The 21,502-nt window shown below is 35.5% G+C and overlaps 1 protein-coding gene across 1 annotated transcript in view; it reads right to left on the reverse strand.

Moving 5' to 3' along the window:
- The window catches only part of LOC114104822 (uncharacterized), a 419,591-nt gene extending 398,384 nt beyond the window's left edge, over positions 1–21,207 (reverse strand). The window contains 6 exon segments of the mRNA XM_071609308.1: positions 11,567–11,887; positions 13,416–13,730; positions 13,812–13,904; positions 14,274–14,588; positions 14,686–15,000; positions 20,844–21,207. Coding sequence (XP_071465409.1) covers positions 11,567–11,887; positions 13,416–13,730; positions 13,812–13,904; positions 14,274–14,588; positions 14,686–15,000; positions 20,844–21,207 — 1,723 coding nt within the window.
- Between the last annotated feature and the right edge of the window lie 295 nt (positions 21,208–21,502).

A 21,502-nucleotide genomic window follows, 5' to 3' on the forward strand; every position in this document is an offset into this window, starting at 1 on the left:
CAGTTAGGCAAGAGTAGGAAATAAAAGGAGTACAGTAGAAGTCAAATTGTTCCTGTTTGTAGATGATGTGATCTTATATCTAGATTGATAAGGCTCTACCAAAAGGTTTCTAGAGTTGATAAACAAATTTATCAGAGCTGCAGGATGTAAAGCCAACATACAAAATCAAAAGCTTTTCTACACAACAACAATTAATCTGATGGAAAAAAAAAACACGAGGAAATCAAAACACAATCATTTCAAACAATAGCAGCAGCAACTGTAGCTTGGAAATAAATCTAACCAAACAGGTGAATGACCTCTATAGGGAAAATTACAGAACACTAAAAAAGAAATTGGATAATACAGCAGAAGCTGGAAAGAACTCACATGTTCATGGAGAGGCAGAATTAATATTTTGAAAGTGTACATATTACCAGAAGTAGTCTATATATTGAATGGAATCCCCATCAAAATGCCAATGACATTCTTCACAGAACTAGTTAAAACAATCCTAGAATTCATATGGAAGAAAAAAAAGACTGAGAATAGTTAAAGCGATATTGAGTAAAAAGACAAGTTGGAGGCATCACAATACCAACTTCAAATTATACTACAAAGCCATAGGCTCCAAAACATCTTGGTGTGGCATTAAAATACACACATAGACCAACTGAACAGAATGGGAGAGAGAAACAAACCCACATAGTTACAATCATTGGATATTTGACAAATTTACCAAAAACATACATGGGAGAAAAGAGTCTCTAACAAATGGTGTTGGGAAAACTGAAAATACATTTGTAAAAGAATGAAACTAAATACTTGTCACCTTGCACAAAAGTCAACTCGAAATGGACCAAAGACCTAAGAATAAGACCAGAAACATAGCAACTACACAGATAACATAGAGAAACCACTTGAACATGCAGATGCAGGTTGCCATTTCCTCATTAAGACTCCTATAATCCAGGAAATAATATGGAGAATCAATAAATGGAATGGTATCAAAATAAAAACTTCTGTACTACAAGGAAAAAACAGCATGAGAGAGAAGAAATGGGAGAAGATCTTGTCAGTTACTCTTCTGACAGAAGATTAATATCTAGAATATATAAAGAACTCACCAAAAAAAATCTAATTAGTGGACAAATAGACTACATAGACATTTCTCAAAAAAGTACAAATATCCAACAATTACATAAACATCTTTATCCATTAGGGAAATGCAAATCAAAACTACACCTTACTCCAATCAAATGGCAATCGTCCAGAATACAAATAGCATTAAATGCTGGCAAGGATGCAGGGGGAAAACAAAGTTTTATACACTATTCGTGGGAATATAAATTGGTGCAATCAGTATGGAAAACAATAAGAAGGTTTGTTCATGGAAACTCCACATGATTCTGTTATACCACTTTCAGTATTTGTCCAAAAATTTAGTCAGCCTACTGTAAATACTTATTCATGTTTATAGAAGTGTAATTCATAATAGCCAATTTATGGAACTAGTCTAGTTATCCATTAACAGATGAATGGATAAAGAAAATGTGATATATATATATATATATATATATATATATATATATATATATATATATAATGAAGTTTTATTCAGCTGTCAGGAAGAACAAAATTATGTCATTTGCTGGATGGAACTGAAGGGGATGATGTTAAGCAAAATAAGTCAAACTCCAAAAGTCAAGGGTCATGTGATTTTTCCAAACATTAAGGGTCATGTGATTTTTCCTCATATGTGAGAGGGAGTTGTGTGTGTGTGTGTGTGTGTGTGTGTGTGTGAAAAGAGAGAGAGAGAGAGAGAGAGAGAGAGAGAGAGAGAGAGAGATCACATTAAGAGTCATGTGATTTTTCCTCATATGTGGGAGGGAGGTGGGGTGGGGGAGAGAGAGAAACAGAAAGAGGTCATGAAAATAGAAGGGAGACCAGAATGAAGGAAGGTGATCAGGAGGAGGGAGGAGGGAAAAGGCTGGGCAAAGGGAGGTACTGAGGAATGAAATCAAATTATGTTATGGGAATATGCCACGATGAAACTCTATTTTGTGTAACTTGATGTAACAGTAAAAGTTAAAAACAAAACAAATCTAGTCTTTCCTCTTTTTAAGTTGGTTTGTCTCAAGTGTTAGTTGTAGTAATTAAAGATGACTGATACAGTCCTTATCTGTCTTTGGATAAAAAGTTTTCTAGTTTTGACCTTGTTTCATCAAAGTTTCTCTACAAAGAGTAACAGAATCACACATTTACACTGAAGTGGCTATAAGGCAAAGAAATTTAGTAATGTCTTTTCCCCATATAAACTGTATTCATTTTGAAGGACTGTATAATATGATGATGAAGAATATGGTCTCTAGAGCCAGAATACCTGGGTTCAGATTATAGTTATGTTATCTACTAGCTGTATGCTTTGAGGCAAATCATTTAACTTCTCTGTTTTCAGTTTGCTCAATCTAAAATGTGACTCATGGGATATAATGTTCATATTTACACATATACACCTTAACATACTTAATACCTGGCATGTAATTGGGTGAGTAGCACATGGAATAAAATTGGGTATTTAATATATAATACATGACAAATAATAGACACTAAATAAATTTTATTAAATAAAAGAAAATTAACTTATTTAACTAATTTATATCAGATATTTCTGAAATTGGCAAGAGGTTAAAAAGTAATGGGAAGTTAGTCAAAAGGCATGTTTTTATAAGATGATTGCTTTTTAAGCCCTAAATGCTAAAAAAGCATGAATGCAATATCAGAACACTGAGAAAAGATTAAAATTAACTTTCACATTACATTTGTTTCAAACATCATCAAGATGGTGAAATAGAATTTTCCAGAACTCATATCCCAACCAAAACATCAAATTTAAATACCTATCCATGCATGAAAATACCTTCATGAGAACTGAGGAGAAGGTATGAGATTATAACACCTGAGTAGACTACAAAATAAGGAAATAATGCATTCAAGAATATAGGAAGGACACTTTTACACTACTCACATCATCTTCCCACAACCCCAGTCATAGGTTTCAACATCAGACTTGCCCTAATAAAACTCAAAATATTCCATGGCCTAAGACTCCAAGGCCATATTAATACTCAAATTTCCCTATGATCCCAGTGTCAAGAACCATAGCAGTACCAGGAATGATCATGTGGATCAAGCTCTAGGCCTTCTTAAAGACTGGGTCTCTTGGGCCTACCATACAATCATGTTAATAATCCCAGTGGTCCCAGGCTTTGGACTGGCCCAGAGCCAAGATGGACCTAAAGACCCTAGATATTGGGTCTCCACCAATGGCAGGCCAATTCCTATAGATGGACTAAAATCCTTCCCCTGTAGCCCTAGCCATCAAGTTGGCACCCAAGAATTCAGACTCCCTGCAGATTCAGTCTCAAAGTCTGCTCTGTGCCAGGCAAGTCTCTGTAATCCCAGACTCCAGACCCACCCCAGAATCAATTCAGTTCCAGGCTCCAGACCCATTACACACCAGGGCTGAGGCTGTGGCTCAGTGGTAGAGTGCTTACGTAGCACGTGCATGGCCCTGGGTTCAATCCTCAGCACTACATAAAAATAAATAAATAAAATAAAGGTATTATGTCCAACTACAACTAAAAAATAAATATTAAAAAAAAAAAAAAAAGATACACACCAGTGGATCCAGGATCTAGACCAAATACTGTGAACCCAGGCACCAGGCTAACCTGTCTCACAACTTCAAAAGTGATCTTTCCCATGGATTATGCCAGATGGCCTGCTCAAAATCTCTTAATGGGTTGAGTGGAGAAAGGCATTCCCTAACAAAGCCAGTTTGTGAACACTTAATAAGTCCCTGCTTCTTCAAAAGTGTAGATGCCAACACCCAGCCACAAGGGTCAAGAACAATCAAGGAAACGTAAGCAAAGGGGAAAAAGTAAACACCAGTGATCAACATAAAGTAAAGAAAATTTATGAACTGCCTAACACATAATTCAAAGTAATTGTTTTAAGGAAGCTCAGTGAACTTAAAATATAGAAAAACATTTCAATAAAATCAAGAAGAAAATAAAAGACCAAAACCAAAAATTTATTTATTTATTTATTTTTAAAATATTTATTTTTTAGTTATAGGTGGACACATGTCTTTATTTTGCTTTATGTGGTGCTGAGGATCAAACTCAATGCCCTACGCATGTGAGGCGAGTGCTCTACCACTGAGCTACAACCCCAGCCCCCCAAACCAAAAATTTAATAAAAAGATTAATTTTATTTTGATTTTAGAATTTTGAACAGAAAATCAGGGGCTAAAAAATACAATGAATTAAATTAAAAACACAAAAGAATGTTAGTTGCAGAACTGATGAATCAGAAGAAAAAAATCTGTGAATTCAACCATAGGTTGTTTAAAAATCACATGGTCAGATGAAAAAAGATAAAATAAAAAGGAAAGAATAAAGTTTATAGAACTTATAGAACAAAATAAAGAAAATATCCAAATTATAGTATTTCAAGTTTAAGAGAGAAATAAAAGTCCAGAAAATGTGTTTAAATGAATAGAAAAATTTGCAAATCTGGGAAATAATATATCCAGGTACAGGAAAGACTATCAGAAAAAAGAAATTAGAAAATCAACTCCATTCACAATAGCATAAAAAATTCTGTGGGAGTAAATTTAACCAAGGAGATAAAAGATCTGCACTTGCAAACAAAAAACAGTGATGAAATTTCCTTGTTCATGGACTAGAAGAGTTTTGGGGAGATATTGTTCAAAGGTACAAAATTCCTGTCAAATAGGAGAAATAAGTTCAGAGATCTTTTGTGTGATGTTGTGACCACAGTTAGCAATGATATATTTTAGTTTAGAAAATCACAAAGAAAAGGAGGTTTTAAATGTTCTCACCACAAAAATCATATGTAAGGTAATGCATATTATCTTGATCTAACCATTCCACAATATATATGTATTTCAAAATATCATATTTTACATCATAAATATGTATGTTATTTAAAAAAATAATTTTAAGAAATCAATTGCATATAGCCATATTCTACAAGTATGTAGACTATAAGCTTAGTGTTCAATTAAAATAAAAATATATTCTATTTAATATTTATTGTGATTAGAAGAATTTTAGTAATATATTAACTTACTTCATAATAGTTATACTTATGCAGAAAGACATTATTTATGCATATTTTAGCTTTAGTAATACTTTCCTGAGGAACAAGGAGCTAAACTGCTGAGTATTTTACGCTTACCAAGTGTGGCTGTGAATTTTATGTCAGTGAAATAGTTAAAAAAAAAAAAAAAAAAAAAACAATGAAAGTCATTCCTTATAGTGTGAATCATGTAGTAACAGATTGTTCAATATCATTTACTTGCCCCTTCTTAGAGAAAAAAAAAGAAAGCTAAAACAAAATTGAGCTTACTTCAGTTTGGATTTAATAAAATCATTATGTAAATCAAATTTGAAAAATGCAAATTAAGACATCAAATAAGAAGACATATTTATAAAATCCTAAAAACTTCAGAAAACAATCAGATATTTATAAAGTTAAAAATTAAGTTAAGACAAATTCAAATCAGTAATATTCTTTTTAATTTAATATATTTGAAAGCCTTACATACACTATAAAGTTCTCAAATTCACAAGCTTAATTTTTGTAAATTCAGTAGCAGTCTTTGGAACATTAGGAGACTGCTGAGAGCCATAGCCAAGTAGGAATAACGCATGGCATTTTGGGTTGAAAGGTGACCCTGCTCAGGGAATAGGGCGGCTCCAGGATTAGGGAGGATCCTGCTGGGATTAGGGCGTATCCTGCTGCCTCAGGCGCCCGCTCCTTTGGAGTTCCAAAGGAGCTCCCATTGAGTTCTTGCGGGGTTCTGAGGGAAATGGCGCTTGGAGCCGGGTGAAGGCAGGGTGTTCACGGGAAGTGTGGGTAGAGTGTCGGTGAGAGTTGGGAATAAAGAGTTGCTGTTTGAATCTACAAGGCTTTGTGGTGGCTCGGTGATTTTGTGCCCAGCCAGACTGGGGCAGGAGACAAAGGACTCTATAGAAATGCAATGGCCATCATCAGTGAATGAGGTGGATTCTTGTTCCATTCAATAGTGATGTCTTCCTCAAGGTATCTTAAATGCTGAACTGAAGCCTTAAATGAAAAAAAAAAAAAAGTTACTTCCCTCTTTATATGCATAGGAGAATACATTAAAACACACATAAACTCACTTATATAAAAAAGTAACCTACCTTTCCTGAACAGAAATATTAAATGCAACTATTTTCAAACTTTAGTATACATAAAAATCACTTTTATGCCATAGAACTACACTGGAATAAAATAAACACCATTAAAATACCATTTTAAAAATAATCTCCATTTGATTCTGAAGCAACCAGGAAACAGTGAATATTCTTTAATGGAAAAGTATTTTAATAATTATTTATGTCACAAATTGTTTGAGTTATTCATAATCCTCAGTTTACAATGCTGTTAGGATTTTAAATGCTTCTGCAATGTATTATCTGCGTATGCATAATTTTGTAGATGTAGGTATTTAATTATAGTCAATATAACATGATCACATAAGTGAAATCATTTTACATGTTAAAAGGTGATATTTTCCTTTTTTAGGAGGCTAAACCATATTTTTTTCCCAGCAACTACCCCATCAATTGGCATTTAATTTGTTTCCACCTTTTTTTTTTTTTTTTACATTTATAACAACATTGTAGATAAGATTTGGATGTTGTGTCCTTTCACAGCAGTGATTTTATTTGTATGGAAAAATTCTCAGGGATAGAATGGTTGGGTCAAAGGATCTGTGAAGCTTTTTACTATTATTAATTATAATTATTATTATCATTATCATTGTCATTTAAATAGACAGTGCCAGATTATTTTCTCCAAAGACTGCTTTACCTGTTACTTCCAGTAGCCTTGTTTGAAATTATCTTTATCCCTATAGTATCTTATATAATCTTTACTGTAGCAAGCATTATACGAATTCAGATGTCTGATACATTTTAATTTTTTTCTTATATGATCTCTGTAAAATATTCCAAATATTTATTCATAGTTATTCACTAATTTCTCCTTAGCTTCCTGAATGTACCATTGTTATTGCCAAGTGCATATATGTAATTTAGAAATGGCTGAGTCATATTTATAAAAAGTTGTCATATATTCTAAATATGGATATATATTTACAAACATATACATATATGAAATATGGAAACATGTATAAAAATTCTAATGTCAGAGGAACTCTGTCTTTAAACAGAATATATATTTTTAACAATGATGAGTAAGTGCTTCCCACTCACCTCATTGAGTTAAAAATTCCCAGTTTTCTTTTCAGTCTGCCTCAGAATGGCCCCCTTTTTAATTCCAGAAATAGAAAAATATTTAGACACAGAAATTAGTCCACCAGCATTAAAACCATGTGATTTATTGGAATTTTCTGGAAGGAAGAAAATAATTACTGAGAAATATACCAGACTACCCTCAAGTGCCTGAGAAGCTCTTTGAGTGGTTTAAAACTGCTGTCCACAATTAGGAAGGCAGGTAATTGTGATTAAAGGGGCACAGAAACTCTTTTCTAGACTTAAGTGCATCTCTTGATATAGCAGAAGCAAATACCACACCCTTTGGGTTAAAGAAGTATGGCAGACCCCTGTAAAAACATGCGGGCTTTCATGAAGTAAAGACAATGGGTACTGGTATATTTTTTCAACTCAGTACTGTTATGTGTCCTAAGGCAGAATTACTGCACTGGCACTAAATAGAAGTTGGAGCACAAAGATAAAAGAGCTATGAAATGAGAAATAAGGCTATTCCTGTGTTACTGATGGCTTCTCATTGAATAAAGACACAGAAATGTGAACCTTTTAGACTTTTAGAACAAATGTAGACATATAATGCACATCATGAGCTCTACAGTAATAACACTGGGCTGTGTTTAGGATTCCTATCAAATTAGTAGAGTTGAGCTACCACGAAAAACCATGTGAAATGAAGGATAGTTAATTTGCTTTACATCAGTAACCTTTTTACTAACTAGATGCTAATCCTATAACATCATGTTTAAACCTTAAATATATACCAAAAAAAATTAAAAGGAAAAAAAAAATTTAAACTCTCATATGACAGTCTTTGAGATGATTCATTTCTATTTTTATAAAATGAGGTCCAAGTCTCATCATTCTTTATTTTTATTAAATGAGGTCCAAGCTCTTTGTACCTCTCTGAGAAATAATTATAGGCTTCTTATACTAGAGGCCTCCACATCGTTGTAATTTTTTATGTTCTTAACAATAGTTTTCAGATCATTGCTTCCTTTCTTTCTCTTGTATGTATCATAAATTTCTATTACAGATTTTTTAATCTTTTTACTATTAATCAAAGTAGAATGCTCAGCTTCGGTTGAAGCCACCAGTCTGAGCCTCCAACCTACAGACCTTCAGGGAATCCACTGACCTGAAGGATGAAGCTGGTCCAGATCATCTGCCTCTAGGCTAGAATTCATCTCCTGGTATTGCACTTGGTGGACAAAATTCTCTCCTCTTGTGGAAACTAACAATAGGAATTCTGGGTTATGGATCAGCAGATCACAATAAAATGTCTCTTCCTTTATGTTAGCTCCCTTACAGCAGTGCAAACATACTTAACTTTATCTATGCTATTGTTTCCAAGATTTTTCCTTAGAATGTCTCACATTCATAAGCTAAATTGTCTTTATTGTCACCCTACTCCCACCCCCAGCAGAAAGTCAGTTTATTTCCAAAATTCACTAGAGGTCTTTCCAAATCTCTCTAAAAATATTTCCTCTTCCCTCTTCTCACTATAAAGTCCTTTTAATTTTATCTCAACTATTTCAAAATGCTATTCTTGTCCATAGTGTGATCCTCCTTCAATCCTTCATATATATCCTGTTGCCAAAAGATCTTTCTAGAAGACAACTTGATAATTTTACTTCCCTTCATGTTACTTTAATGATTATGAATCATTTTCCAGTGGAGTAAAAAACTTCATAATTTGCTCCTTCTATCTTCTTAAGCCTCACCAGCAGTTTTGCTTCTTTTTCTCAATTTTTACTCCCAAACAGAAAATATGCCAACCTTTACACTTCTCTACACTTCTACATATCCTTTTCTTTTCCCATAATGTTCCTCATTCAGTTCTTTGAACTCCTATCTTCAAAATTTGTCTCAAAAGCTTCCTAAAAGACCTCTGTATTTCTTTCTTTTTTTATGTTAAAGAAAATATTTTATTATTATTATTATTATTATTATTATTATTATTATTAGTTGTTCAAAACATTACAAAGCTCTTGACATACTTCTTTCCCCTTTCAGTAAATTACTCTCTTTTCTGTGCCACTAAGGTTCCTTATTTATATTAATTTACAATGCTACATGACAATTGGTTTACATACATATCTCTTCTACTAAACTTGAAGCTCCCAAAGACAAAAACAGTTTATTGTCCATGTCTGCATCTTCATTGCTTGGCAGAACAGTACAATTTTGTAATAAGGATATCATGAACCATAATGACAGACTCATTCTCCTTACAATTCCATAAAATCCAATGCAAACAAAGCCCCTTTTCTCCTGTGAAATTGTATTCCCTCTAATCTGAGAAACTGTTCAAACTCTTCTAGGCTCCTGCTTTCTGTACATGTGGCATTTGGGTCTAATTTTTTGTTGTCCTTATTTATTTATATCCCAAGAACCCCTTTATCATGTAGACACTTTAGAGAGACCATAATTTGGTTCAGACCTGTAAGCAGCCGGATCTGTCTTCTCCTCAGAGTAAACACGAGGAATGTGATGAGACTGGCCAATAAAATGACCCCGAGGATCAGCAATGCAATAAGGGATGAGTGACCTAAGCAAAAGTAAATAACGAGAGACAATATATTAGCCGAAAGATCTAAGTTCAGGCAACCAACTGTCTTTGGTCAGGTACCAAAGGGTCAGGATCTCTTAAGTCAATCCCATGTCCTCAGAACTCCTCCTCACCCAAAGTTTCTGAACAAGAAGGCTTCTAAGTAATGCTGTTAATCAGTCCCATACTCAAAAACCCCAAGCCATACCTGTGGCATTTGCTGATCTTAAAGATGTTCCTGTGGGAGAGAAGATAAAGAGACTTAATTCTGGAAGTAATGTTTAGAGAAAATATATCTATGTCTTTGTCTAAATCTAGTAAACTACTCTTTCCCACCTAATAGAGTTCCCTAGTCTTTCTTCCCTCTGTCAGGAACATATGGGTTGTATACTTGTCTTCAGTGAAGGCCAGAACAAATGTTTTCACCATTCCTTCAGAAGAAAACCTAATGACTTTTCCTCCACAGGATCCTTGTTACCTCTGATCTTTAGAGAACACATCCCACTGCACATCCCCTTTGTTGACAGAGTCCCACTTATCCAGGCTCTTGACACTCACCTGGTTGGCACTGTACAGCAGCATCTTCCTTGTGCCCACAGTCAGTGTGCCCCCATGGTCCGGCAGGACAGTCCCATAAGGAAGTTTCATTCCCTCTACACTTCACTTGGTTGAGCCATATGGGCCCAGTCCCCTGACCAAACGCTGCTTCCTTTAGTGCCATCTCGGCTTTGCCACAGCCTAACTGTTGACACACCACTTGAGCATCATTAAGATCCCAGGAGTCATCACACACTGTCCCCCAGGAACCTCCGTGCCAGACTTCCACTCGACCAGAACAACTGGTGTGACCTTCCTGAAGTCTTATCTTGTCTGAAAATGTAGATAAAAAAAGATGTCTTGATTATTTCTGGGAGATAAAAGCTTCTGAAAGGTTACAGAAGAAAAGAAGAGATGTGAAATTGTTTTTAAAACCTATTTAAAAATAATTTATTTAATGTGCATCTTAAGAATTTATATTTTTTTTACCAAATATATATTTTATGAAAGTATATGTCCTTTCTGCAAGCTGGGTATATTTCATCCCATACATAAAAATCATAGTGTGACTCAGGGAATGTTGAATGAATAAAGTTAATACTATGAATGTAGAATGTTATGTTTTTTTTTTTTTTTTTTCAAACAGAAAAGAGTCTGGAAAATTGCCAGATATCAGGAATCTTCTCACAATTTAGGAAGATATAGAATAGGAAAACACTTTAGGATAGATCTTTCTGGACTCTTTTTTCCCTTAATTCAATGTAGCAAGGTAATATTTGAAATATAAATGGGAACGTCAAAGTAAACTAATAATCAAGTACTGAATTACGTATTCTCTGCTCCTCATTCATTTTGAAAAATTATTTGAATAAAAGTTTTAAGCAGAATATGAAGAATGTGATATTTGTATTAATGATCACTGATCCTGAACACACACACACACACGCACATATACATATATACCAAATTAAATAAAATAAATTTTACCATGCCAAGAGGATAGGTATTAATATGAGGTTACCCATTCCTGCTTAATGAGATCTAACAAGTTAAGCTAGTGTGGGAGTAGGAAAATAAAGGCTAGTTGCTTTCTCCGATGTGACAGTAGAGCTGCGTAATGGAAATTTCATATTGACCAATGGACACTCACTGTCACATGTGATCCAAGCCTCCTCTGAGGGGCTGCCCAGTCTCTGCTTCCATGGAGATGATGGACACTGCCATAGTGTGTCAGGTCCTTTTGGGCACTGAACGTGGTCCACCCACATGAGTCTGGATGGTGTCTTGTCTAAAGATGCGGGGTTGATGTTTCCCTTCTCTGCACAGCCCAGCTGTCTGCATACTACTCCCACGGTCGTTGCAGACATGTTACTCCTGCCAACACTGCCCCAGGTTCCATTGTAAAAAACTTCCAGACGTCCTGCACAGGTCTCTCCACTGGTTTCACTGTTTAGTCTCAGAGACATGAACTCTGGGATTAAATAGAGAATTAGTTTTACATCTTCTCTGAACAATTAGGAACCCCCCGCCCCTTTTACTCTGATGTAACAATAGTTTAAAATAGTTTTTTAAATAGGTATAATTTGTTAATTACTATAATTCTTTAGGAACTTATGGATGACTTAGTAGAGCCTAGTAAAATATGGTACTTATTCTGTATATAATTTTTGACTTTCTAGTCTTGGGGTTTGTATTCAGGAATCTCTCTAGAATGCTGTCAAATTCAATCAAAACCTTAGAACTTTTCTTTATTTACATAATTTGGGTTTTCTTCCAAAGTTAGTATAATTTTACCCCCAAGAATATTATTCTGCTCTTGGCTGTTTTTAACTGCCGAAATAAAAATTTTACATATTTTCAGGTACAGTGTGATGTTTCAAAACGGGTTTATATTGTGGGGCTGGCATTGTATCTCAGTGGTTGAGTACTGGTCTCGCATGCCTGAAGCACTGGGTTTGATCCTCAGCACCACATAAAAAAAATAAAATAAAGATATTGTGTCTATCTACAACTAAAAAACTATTTTTAAAAAGTTTATATTATGTTTATGATCAAATCCACACATTTAGCATGTCCATCACCTCAATTATTTATCATCTGTTTCTGGGTTGCTTTTTTTGGCAAGTATCTTTGGTAAAAATTTAGTGAGGTACAAAAACCAGTATTTTGTGTACATTATCTTAGAATGAATTATTTCCTTTTTGCCACTTTACAGTTTTGTTGAACATGTACTCTACCAGATTTATGATATTAAATAGGAATCACTCCTGGTATACAGAATTTTTCACTTTCCTAAGTTACTGAGTCACAGTACTGTTTATCACCAACACATTGTAACTGAAGATATTTTTCTATGTCACAGCAGCTTCTAAAATTCACTGCATATACAAAGCAAGAGCAGTAGTCTCTTATGGTAAGTTTTGGTCCCATGACAAATAAACCTCATTTATCTGCTTTTAACAATTACTTGGGAATGGTGATTATCTTTTTATCTGTAGAATGATCATGGAATATATTTTTGTTCCTATTAATCTTCTTTATTAATATTATAGTTACCAAGTGATGCCATTGAATCCCTATTCAATATCCATTCTATATGTTTATAAAAGAACATTACTATTAACATTTTCATGATATACAAGCCTGTATTTGAATTTTTTTATTGGTTGTTCAAAACATTACAAAACTCTTGACATATCATATTTCATACATTAGATTCAAGTGGGTTATGAACTCCCATTTTTACCCCAAATACAGATTGCAGAATCATATCGGTTACACATCCACATTTCTTCTCTTTATAATATTAGACTACCTTGCACATGACATAACTCTATAACTTCTCAAACTCATACTTCTAGAATCTTAACTCTGGCAATAATTTCTTTCAAATATGCTTTTCAGGGAAATCTTTCAGATTAATTTCCTTCACTATCCCTTGCTCTATCTCAGTCTTTTTTAAAATGTAATTGTGACCAGGTGTTATTCGCAGAATTTACCTGAGCAGATGACTCCTGCATCTTCCTTATGCCTGCAATTGTGCCGCCCCCAGCCATGTGAACGGCACTGCCAAATATGGGATTCTTTTCCATTGCAGTTTACCTCATCCAGCAAGATAGGCCCTGTTCCTTCACCAAAATGAGCAGACCCAGTAGCATTAATGGCCACTCCACAGTCCAGCTGTCTGCACACCACATGGGCATCACTCAGGTCCCAGCTGTCATCACAAATGGTGCCCCAGGAACCCTCATGATAGATCTCTATTCTCCCAGCACAGCGACCCCCTCCATTTACCAGACGAAGTTGACCACTCCCTGGAAAAAGAAAGAGAAATACTAACACAGTGCATCCTTGAGAATTTAGATCATTCTCACAGATTGGTTACAGATTCTTACCTATGCAGGCAGCAGAACTTTCTTCTGGAATGATAGAGCTCATTGGATCTGAAGATGATGAATTGCATGGGCTCAAGGTCTGGGACTGGTTTCCTGTGAACACCAAGCTACTCAGTCATATAAGATACACAAAGTTGGGATAAAGAATGGAGGTCAAATGGAGTGTCACACAGATGAGTCAAGTACAAACAGCTTTAGAGAGAAAAAAAGATAGATGGGCCCACCAGGTTGGGAGTGATCAGGTATTTTGAGAAAGGGTTGGCACAAGTAATCACTATATTACAAGGTTCACAAAAATTAAGTTCACTTGCCCTGTAAAACAACAAATGAGTTTAATAATCTGACACACATCTCAGGACTCTCAACAAGGACCATTTCCTTCTTCATCTCTATAGAGACACCTGGTCCAAAGGGCCACCACTGTGGGAGAGATTAATCATTGGTCACCCTTCATTCTCTTACCTGAGCAGATTGCTGAGGCTACTTGCCCTGCAGAACATAGCAATGTACCCAGAGCAGTTACAGGGCAATCTCCCATGTGCTGTTCACTCCCAGTGCAGTGAAACATGTGTCTCCAGACCTGACCATTTCCTTTCCCAAAAGGAGCTCCTCCTGGAGTGGAAAGGGCAACTCCACATTTCAGTTGCTGGCATAGGACATGTGCATCTTCAATGTCCCAGTGAGCATTACAGAGGGATCCCCAGACTCCAAGCACTTTGAGCTCCACTCTTCCCTCACATGAAGACTTGCCATTCACCAAGCGTGTTTCTACATATCCTGGAAGGACACAGGGCTTCAGAAAAGATGGCTGGACCACTTAACTCCACCCCCTTTGCATTATGGAAAGAAATTGAAGATATTCTCCGAGTCTCACTTGAGCAGACTACGCCAACATCTCTACTGTGGCTACAGGTCTCATCTGGGCGGGGTACTACTGGGCAGAGTGATAGATGGGACTCGTGCCCACCACACTGGAATTCTTCGGCCCAGATCTGTCCTGTTCCTTCTCCAAAATGAGCTCCACCTACGATAGAGACGACTGTGCCACACTCTAATTCTCTGCACAGCACACTGGCAGCTTCCAGCGAGAAGTCAGTATCACAGACAGAGCCCCATGTGTCACCATGTTTCACTTCAACACGACCAGAACAGGGAACATCTCCTCTAACCAGTCTGGGTTCCCTGTGGGCTGAAAAACAATAACATTTCAGTGAGAGACAACATGATTTCCAGATTTTTCTTATGATGGGATGAGGAAGGGAATAAAGAATGGGAATGGTAGGCCAAAGTGCTCAGAGATTTCCTACATTTCTTCTTCCTAGTTTCTGCCTAGAGTTGGGAATAGCAAATTCTTAGAAATCCCTGTTCCTCATTGGGCCTATCCTAAGGAAAGTCTAGAACATTGCTTTTCAAAGTCAGTCATCCCCAGAAGCAATTACTCTTTCCAACTAGCATTTCATTTGCATCATTTATAGCATTAGAACCTACAAACTGTGTTCACTGTCTCTGTCTCTTAATCCTGTACTCATTTCTCCACTCACCAAAATCCAGGCTCTGCCTCAACCTTTTTCATACCTCTATGTAAGTTTTCTCACTATACCTCTGTTTTCAAAGTGAACATCATCAGACTTCTCTTTAACATCTGTTACGCATGTGTGTGTGACCTTCCTTTCTCCTGTGTTCTCCCCCTTCCTTTCTGATAGTGCCTTATCAAAACACTCCATATATTCTTTGAGTCATGGTTCTGTCTTCAATTTTCTCATCTGCTCACTAGACATCTTAACTGCCAATAAATGTTTTCATAATAATTTTCTTTTTAATTATATATTAATAAATATATCTAGTGTATATATATTTGGATGTCTGAAACTTATAATTTGTGTTTAAAATTGAAAGTATTATTATCTGACAAGTCTACTGCACTTTAACTCAATTAATGATGCCCATGTAAAATTAGAGCAACCTGAAATTGAATGAAAGTAATAATGGGAGTAAATATTACCATTATTCATCAATGACTTTTGAGTTGGAAAGTCCTTAACTTGGAGCATTATTTGAGCATGGACCTCCTAAGATATCACTAACTAGTATGCGTATGGGCCTGTTCCACATCTGGACAGCCTAAATCTTTAAGTAAAGGCAGCATCTTAGATTCAATCAAGTCAGATTTCTTGCAATCTCTGGCTCACTTATCTGGAGCTATTTCAAACAAAATAAAACACAACCAGTTAAAAGAAGCCAAAAAATAAACCAAAACCAAAAATTTTCTCTGCTATAATGAATTTTGTTATGCCACTTCAAAAGAAGTCCTTTCTATAAATATCCTCTTGTTTCTTTTGTCCTAAATATTTGAGTCCCAGTCAGAAGAGAAATTCTTCTACCCGGAAAGTGAGCCAGAGACTCTATTTCCATTCTTTGTTTCACAAAACTGCAAAATCATATTCATTCATAGCCTGGGTGGGCTGCCTTATGTTACAACAGAGATAAAGTAACAAAAACGATATAATATTGGCACCAAAATGGACTTGTAGACCAATGGTATAGAGTAGAGGACATAGAGAAAAACTCATATAAAGACAGTTATTAGACAAAGGCACCAAACCATATATTGGAAAAAATATAGCCTCTTTAATAAATGATGCTGGGAAAACTGGAAATCCATATGTAACAAAATGAAACTAAGTTCCTATCTCTCAACATGCATAAAACTCAAAGTGGATCAAGGACCTAAAATATTGATATTAATAAAGATTTAAAATTAATAGAGCATCCAACTCAAGAAGTTAAGGATAAAAAATGAAAAAAACTTTAGTAAGTTAGAAATGAATTAATAGAAAAAATGTAATAAATTGAAAAAAAATTAAAGTACTATTAATCCTTAAACACCCAAATGTTAATTCTTTTTAGAAACAAAAGCTAAACTAGTGTGTGATCTTATCAAGTAAAAATATCAAAAGCAAAAATGAATGTACACATAATAAATAATGAGAGGAGAAATGTCATAGAATTTTAGGAATTTTAGGAAGCTCTTTATGTACTGATATAAAATTATGATTAAGATATTTTACTATGAGAATGTAATTTTACTATGATATGTCAACATAATAAAAGAGGATAATATCTTTATATAGATTTGCTTGGATTTTCTTGCATTCAGATAAAAAGTTTCTGAAATAATATGTAAAGACCTGAACCACTCAATTTGTGAGAAAAAGAATGGGATATCTGGGGCCAGTGGTAGGGGAAGAGCTTATACTTTCATATTTTGTACTTAAACCATGTGAAAGTATTACCTAGTTAAGATTTTAAAAAAATAAGTAATAAAACAATTCAAATTTTTGTCTTAAAAGATTGACTTTTTTATTAGAGGATAATGTCTACCTAACCAGAGGTAAGCACAACTTGTAGCATCAGAGGAATGTCCTGAAGAACTTAGCCAGGTTGAGATGTTCTAGGGCAAATGGTTGGTTAGTAAACATGCAAGTCATAAGAGTTTACATCCTGTGACTGAGTCGCACATGTTCACTGGTTTTTCTCTCACTGGGGTAAGGAAACAAGAATAAGGATGACTATGAACAGCTCTACTGTATTCTTTAAGGAAAGTGAAGAGACACCAATGAAGACAGGGACTGTTCAGTCTAGAGAGCACATAGTTCAAGAAGCATTCCAAACAGTTTCTCACACTGTTTTCTCCAATATCTTCTCATAAATAAGTAACATTTATATCTATATATCACCTTAGAGTTGTTGAAGAAGCTTACTTGTATAAATACGATTAACTTATTAGAGTGCTAAAGATTATCCACAAACCAAGGATACTCACAAGTAGCTCATTTTTGTACTTTAAAAAATGAGCTGCAAAATCTTCACAAAGAAAAAAATTATTTCACATTAAAATAGAGAGATCCTAATGTTAAGTCATGTCAGTTTATCCAAAGTAGTTGTTTTTTAAAGCACTTGGTCACATTTCCATGAAAGACATATTTAAGTTCTATCTTGAAACTTCTAATTTCCTTCATCTTTAACAAATTATTCAAAAGTATAATGAGCAAAAAAGAAATACCTCTCTCCAAATGCTAAATGAATTGGAAATTTATCTGAGACTCTCAGAATAGAAAATATGGATATATTATAGTTTCAAGAGAGATCGAGTCATAGTGACCATTATTTCTTCTCAGTTTAAAGGATATTACCGGGCAAATGCAGTCTTGGAATTAAATTTCTCAACGGAAATATCTTACCTGAGCAGGTAATTTGGGCTTCTTCATAGTGGTCACAGAGAAGTCCACCCCATTGCCAATTCTCGCAGTCCCAAAGAGAAGTTTCATTTCCACTACAGCTACTTACAAACAGCCATGTGTTTGTTGGTTTAATTTTGGAATACATTTGAAAAGATGTTTGAAGTGCAGATCCACATCCCAGCTGTCTACAAACCACATTAGCTTCATTCAGTGTCCAAACTCTACCACACACCTTCCCTAACAGTTTCTGAATTTCCACCTCCACTGTCCCAGCACAGCGGCTACCTCCACCTATAAGTCTCAGCTCCAGATCTGATCCATCTGCAAAAGAAATATAAATGTAGGCTATATACACCTGTGGAGGTTATCCCCCAAAGAATGCTTAATCTTCCTTCTTCCCAGATACTGAGACACTAGAAAACAGAGCTTACATCTTGACATTTTAAGAAACAATAAGTATAGACCATGAATTTGATTAGAAAATGTATTGTAGTTTCAAGGATTATTAAATTGTCAATGGCAAAGTAGAGTTCTACAAAATTTTATGTGAGCTCCAGGTCAATTTAGAATTTGTGGTGTGGCCTCTACTGATCTTACAGATAATAGAGTCAGCACTCTATATGAATGTGACAAAAGATTCTTCACAATTATAAAGAAATTTCCAACAAGGAATTTATTAAAGTATTCTCACTGCTCATATTTCATACCTATTCCTACACCTAAAGAATATAGTTCCTTCCCTCTCTGCTTTTCTTATTGTTTTTTGTCTTTTTTCAACTTACCAGAACATGTCACACCAGCATCTTCATTATGAGTGCAATAATGCTTTCCCCATTCATGATGTCTACACTGCCAGAGAGCAGATTCATGTCCATGGCAGGAAACACTGTCAAGCCAAATATTTCCAGATCCCTCACTGGCATTAACTCGACCAGTGGCAGTGATGGCAGTTGGACATCCCAGTTGCTTACACACTACAGCAGCATCATTATTATCCCAGCTGTCATCACACACTGTCCCCCATTCTCCTTGAAATTTCACTTCCAATCTTCCTGAACATTTAGTGACTCCATCTACCAGTCTCAGGCTTAGATCTGCTCCATCTATAACAGGGACACACAAGAAGTCAGGGGTAAGCAAACAAGAATAAGGATGACTATGAACAGCTCTACTGGATTCTTTAAGGAAAGATGAAGAGATACCAATGAAGACAGGGACAATCATGATATGCTACCCCTGAAAATTCTTAAAGATGGCCAGAAGAGTGGGTTCAGCTAGAAGACAAGACTGTTCAGTTTAGAGAGCACATAGTTCAAGAAGCATTCCGAACAGTAGATATAGAGCTTGGAATTTATGTGGACACCAGATTGTTTGACCACCAGGTTTTGTCAGAATTATTTACTTTTTCTTCTTGAAATACATTTGCATTTATTTAGGTTTTAACTGCATTTTCCAGTTTGCTCACTACTCAGCATTCCCTTTTGTTGTTAACTGCATTACCCATCTGGTATACCTGGTTTATATTGTGTAGTGGTCCCTTTGTGAGAATTTCTTTCATTCAAAGGCAGAAAAGAGAGGAAAGATGCTTCACCATTATTCCTTTCACTGTTTAAAATCAATATTCATTAAAGAACATACCTTGATTCCAAAGAGTATCCTGTGATAAAATGAACTGTTTTTAAAAATCCTACTTATAAGATTCCTCAGAATGTGCAAAAAACTTTGAAAAGATTGAATACCTAGAGAAATTTTGATGGGGGAAAGGAGACCAGAAAGCCCATACTGTGTTTTTCTTTTCCAAATTCCTTTCATTTTCTACACTTAACAAAATCCATTTTTCCCTGTAGGAATGCCATTCTTTGGGGTTCTGGCTATACTAGATAATATTGTCTGAGCACCTGAATCCAACCATGCATGAAAAAATAGCCTCTGGATTTCCTACTTTTCTGAGCTGGTATTCTCTTATTTTAAAATTAGTTTGGATTGAATTCTCTTCCTTTGCACGGGGTGGGATGGGGTGGGAAATGAACTGGTGGAGACAGGGATATTTTTACTCTAATTATGTTTTCCTAAGTGTTCTTTGGCATTCAAAACATACTGTCTTTCAAACTAAAAACTCAAATGAAAAAGGAGGTGTGGTGTTCCTAGACACACAAGCCCATTGCCCTGTGCCAGGATCTAAGTGTGGAGCACAAAAGTCTCTAGACAGATACACTGCCTACTCATACCCTAGCCCTATAGAATAAATGAGGTTTTAATAGGAAACCGAAGTATTAGCTTTTTGTTTTTATTTTCATCATTCGATTCTGTGAATTTGAATTAATGGCTTGGGAAGGAGAGATGATGTGGCTAAAGAGGAGATGACAGAGGATAAGGAAGCTGGTTGCTCTTAAAAACCATCCAGAGAAAAAATTTCCATGTTAAGCCCCCTACACATTCCCTCTCCCTCTCTCTTTCTCCATCCTTCCCTCTTTCTTTTTCTCCTCCCTCCTTCCTCCTTTCTTCCTTTCTTTTTTTTATTCCTTCTTTCTTTCCTCTCACCTTTGGTTTGTTCTTTCTTGATTTTTCTAAACACTCTTTTCCTTCTTTATGACCTGAAATAAAATTTCTGCAACCGTTTTATTTACTTTAGTTAGGGTAAAAAGCACAAATATCAGAACAGGAACCTGAAGCAAGGCAATAATAAAGTGACAAAGGAAGCCCACTTCACTATGTTCTCAAGGGCAAGGCTTTTAGGACTGCTATTCCCTTTTTGTGACCTCTCTTGGAGGCCAGATAAGCCCAGAGCAACCCTTACCTAAGCAAATCACTCCAACATCCTCAGCATGATCACAGTTATGCTTCCCCCATCCTTGGTGTCTGCAGTTCCAGAGAGCTGACTCAGTTCCATTGCATACAAGATCATCAAACCAGATTGGTCCAGAACCTCCTCCAAAATGAGCTGAACCAGAGAAACTGACAGCACTTCCACATTCCAGTTGTTTACAAACCACAGAAGCGTGTTCAAGGTTGAAGCCATCATCACACACTGTTCCCCACTGTCCTTGGAACTTGACCTCTATTCTTCCTGAACACCGGTTGCCCCCATTCATGAGTCTCATTTCCAAATTGGATCCATCTAGACCAATAAACAAGAGTTCAGACGTGATACCCATTCATATTATTTTAGAAAATAAGGTTTCTACAGACACTTGGAATTTGATGCTGTTCTCATCAGGGTGTCTGATTTGGATGCTGCCCAGCTTCACCTGTAGGAGAATTTTAACCTGTTAAAATCCAGTTAACAATTGGGACTTTCACTTACATCTACTTAGCAAGAATAATGCTTTCTAAGGTTTTCAAATTTTCTGTTTTATTTAGTTTCCTTTCATTTTCTGGAGATAAGTAAACATTCTTTCATACTGAAATAGAAAAGGTTAACTCAATTTTTATTTTAAAAAACAAACAAGA

Source organism: Marmota flaviventris, chromosome 3 (assembly GCF_047511675.1).
Source record: "Marmota flaviventris isolate mMarFla1 chromosome 3, mMarFla1.hap1, whole genome shotgun sequence".
Lineage (NCBI taxonomy): Eukaryota > Metazoa > Chordata > Mammalia > Rodentia > Sciuridae > Marmota > Marmota flaviventris.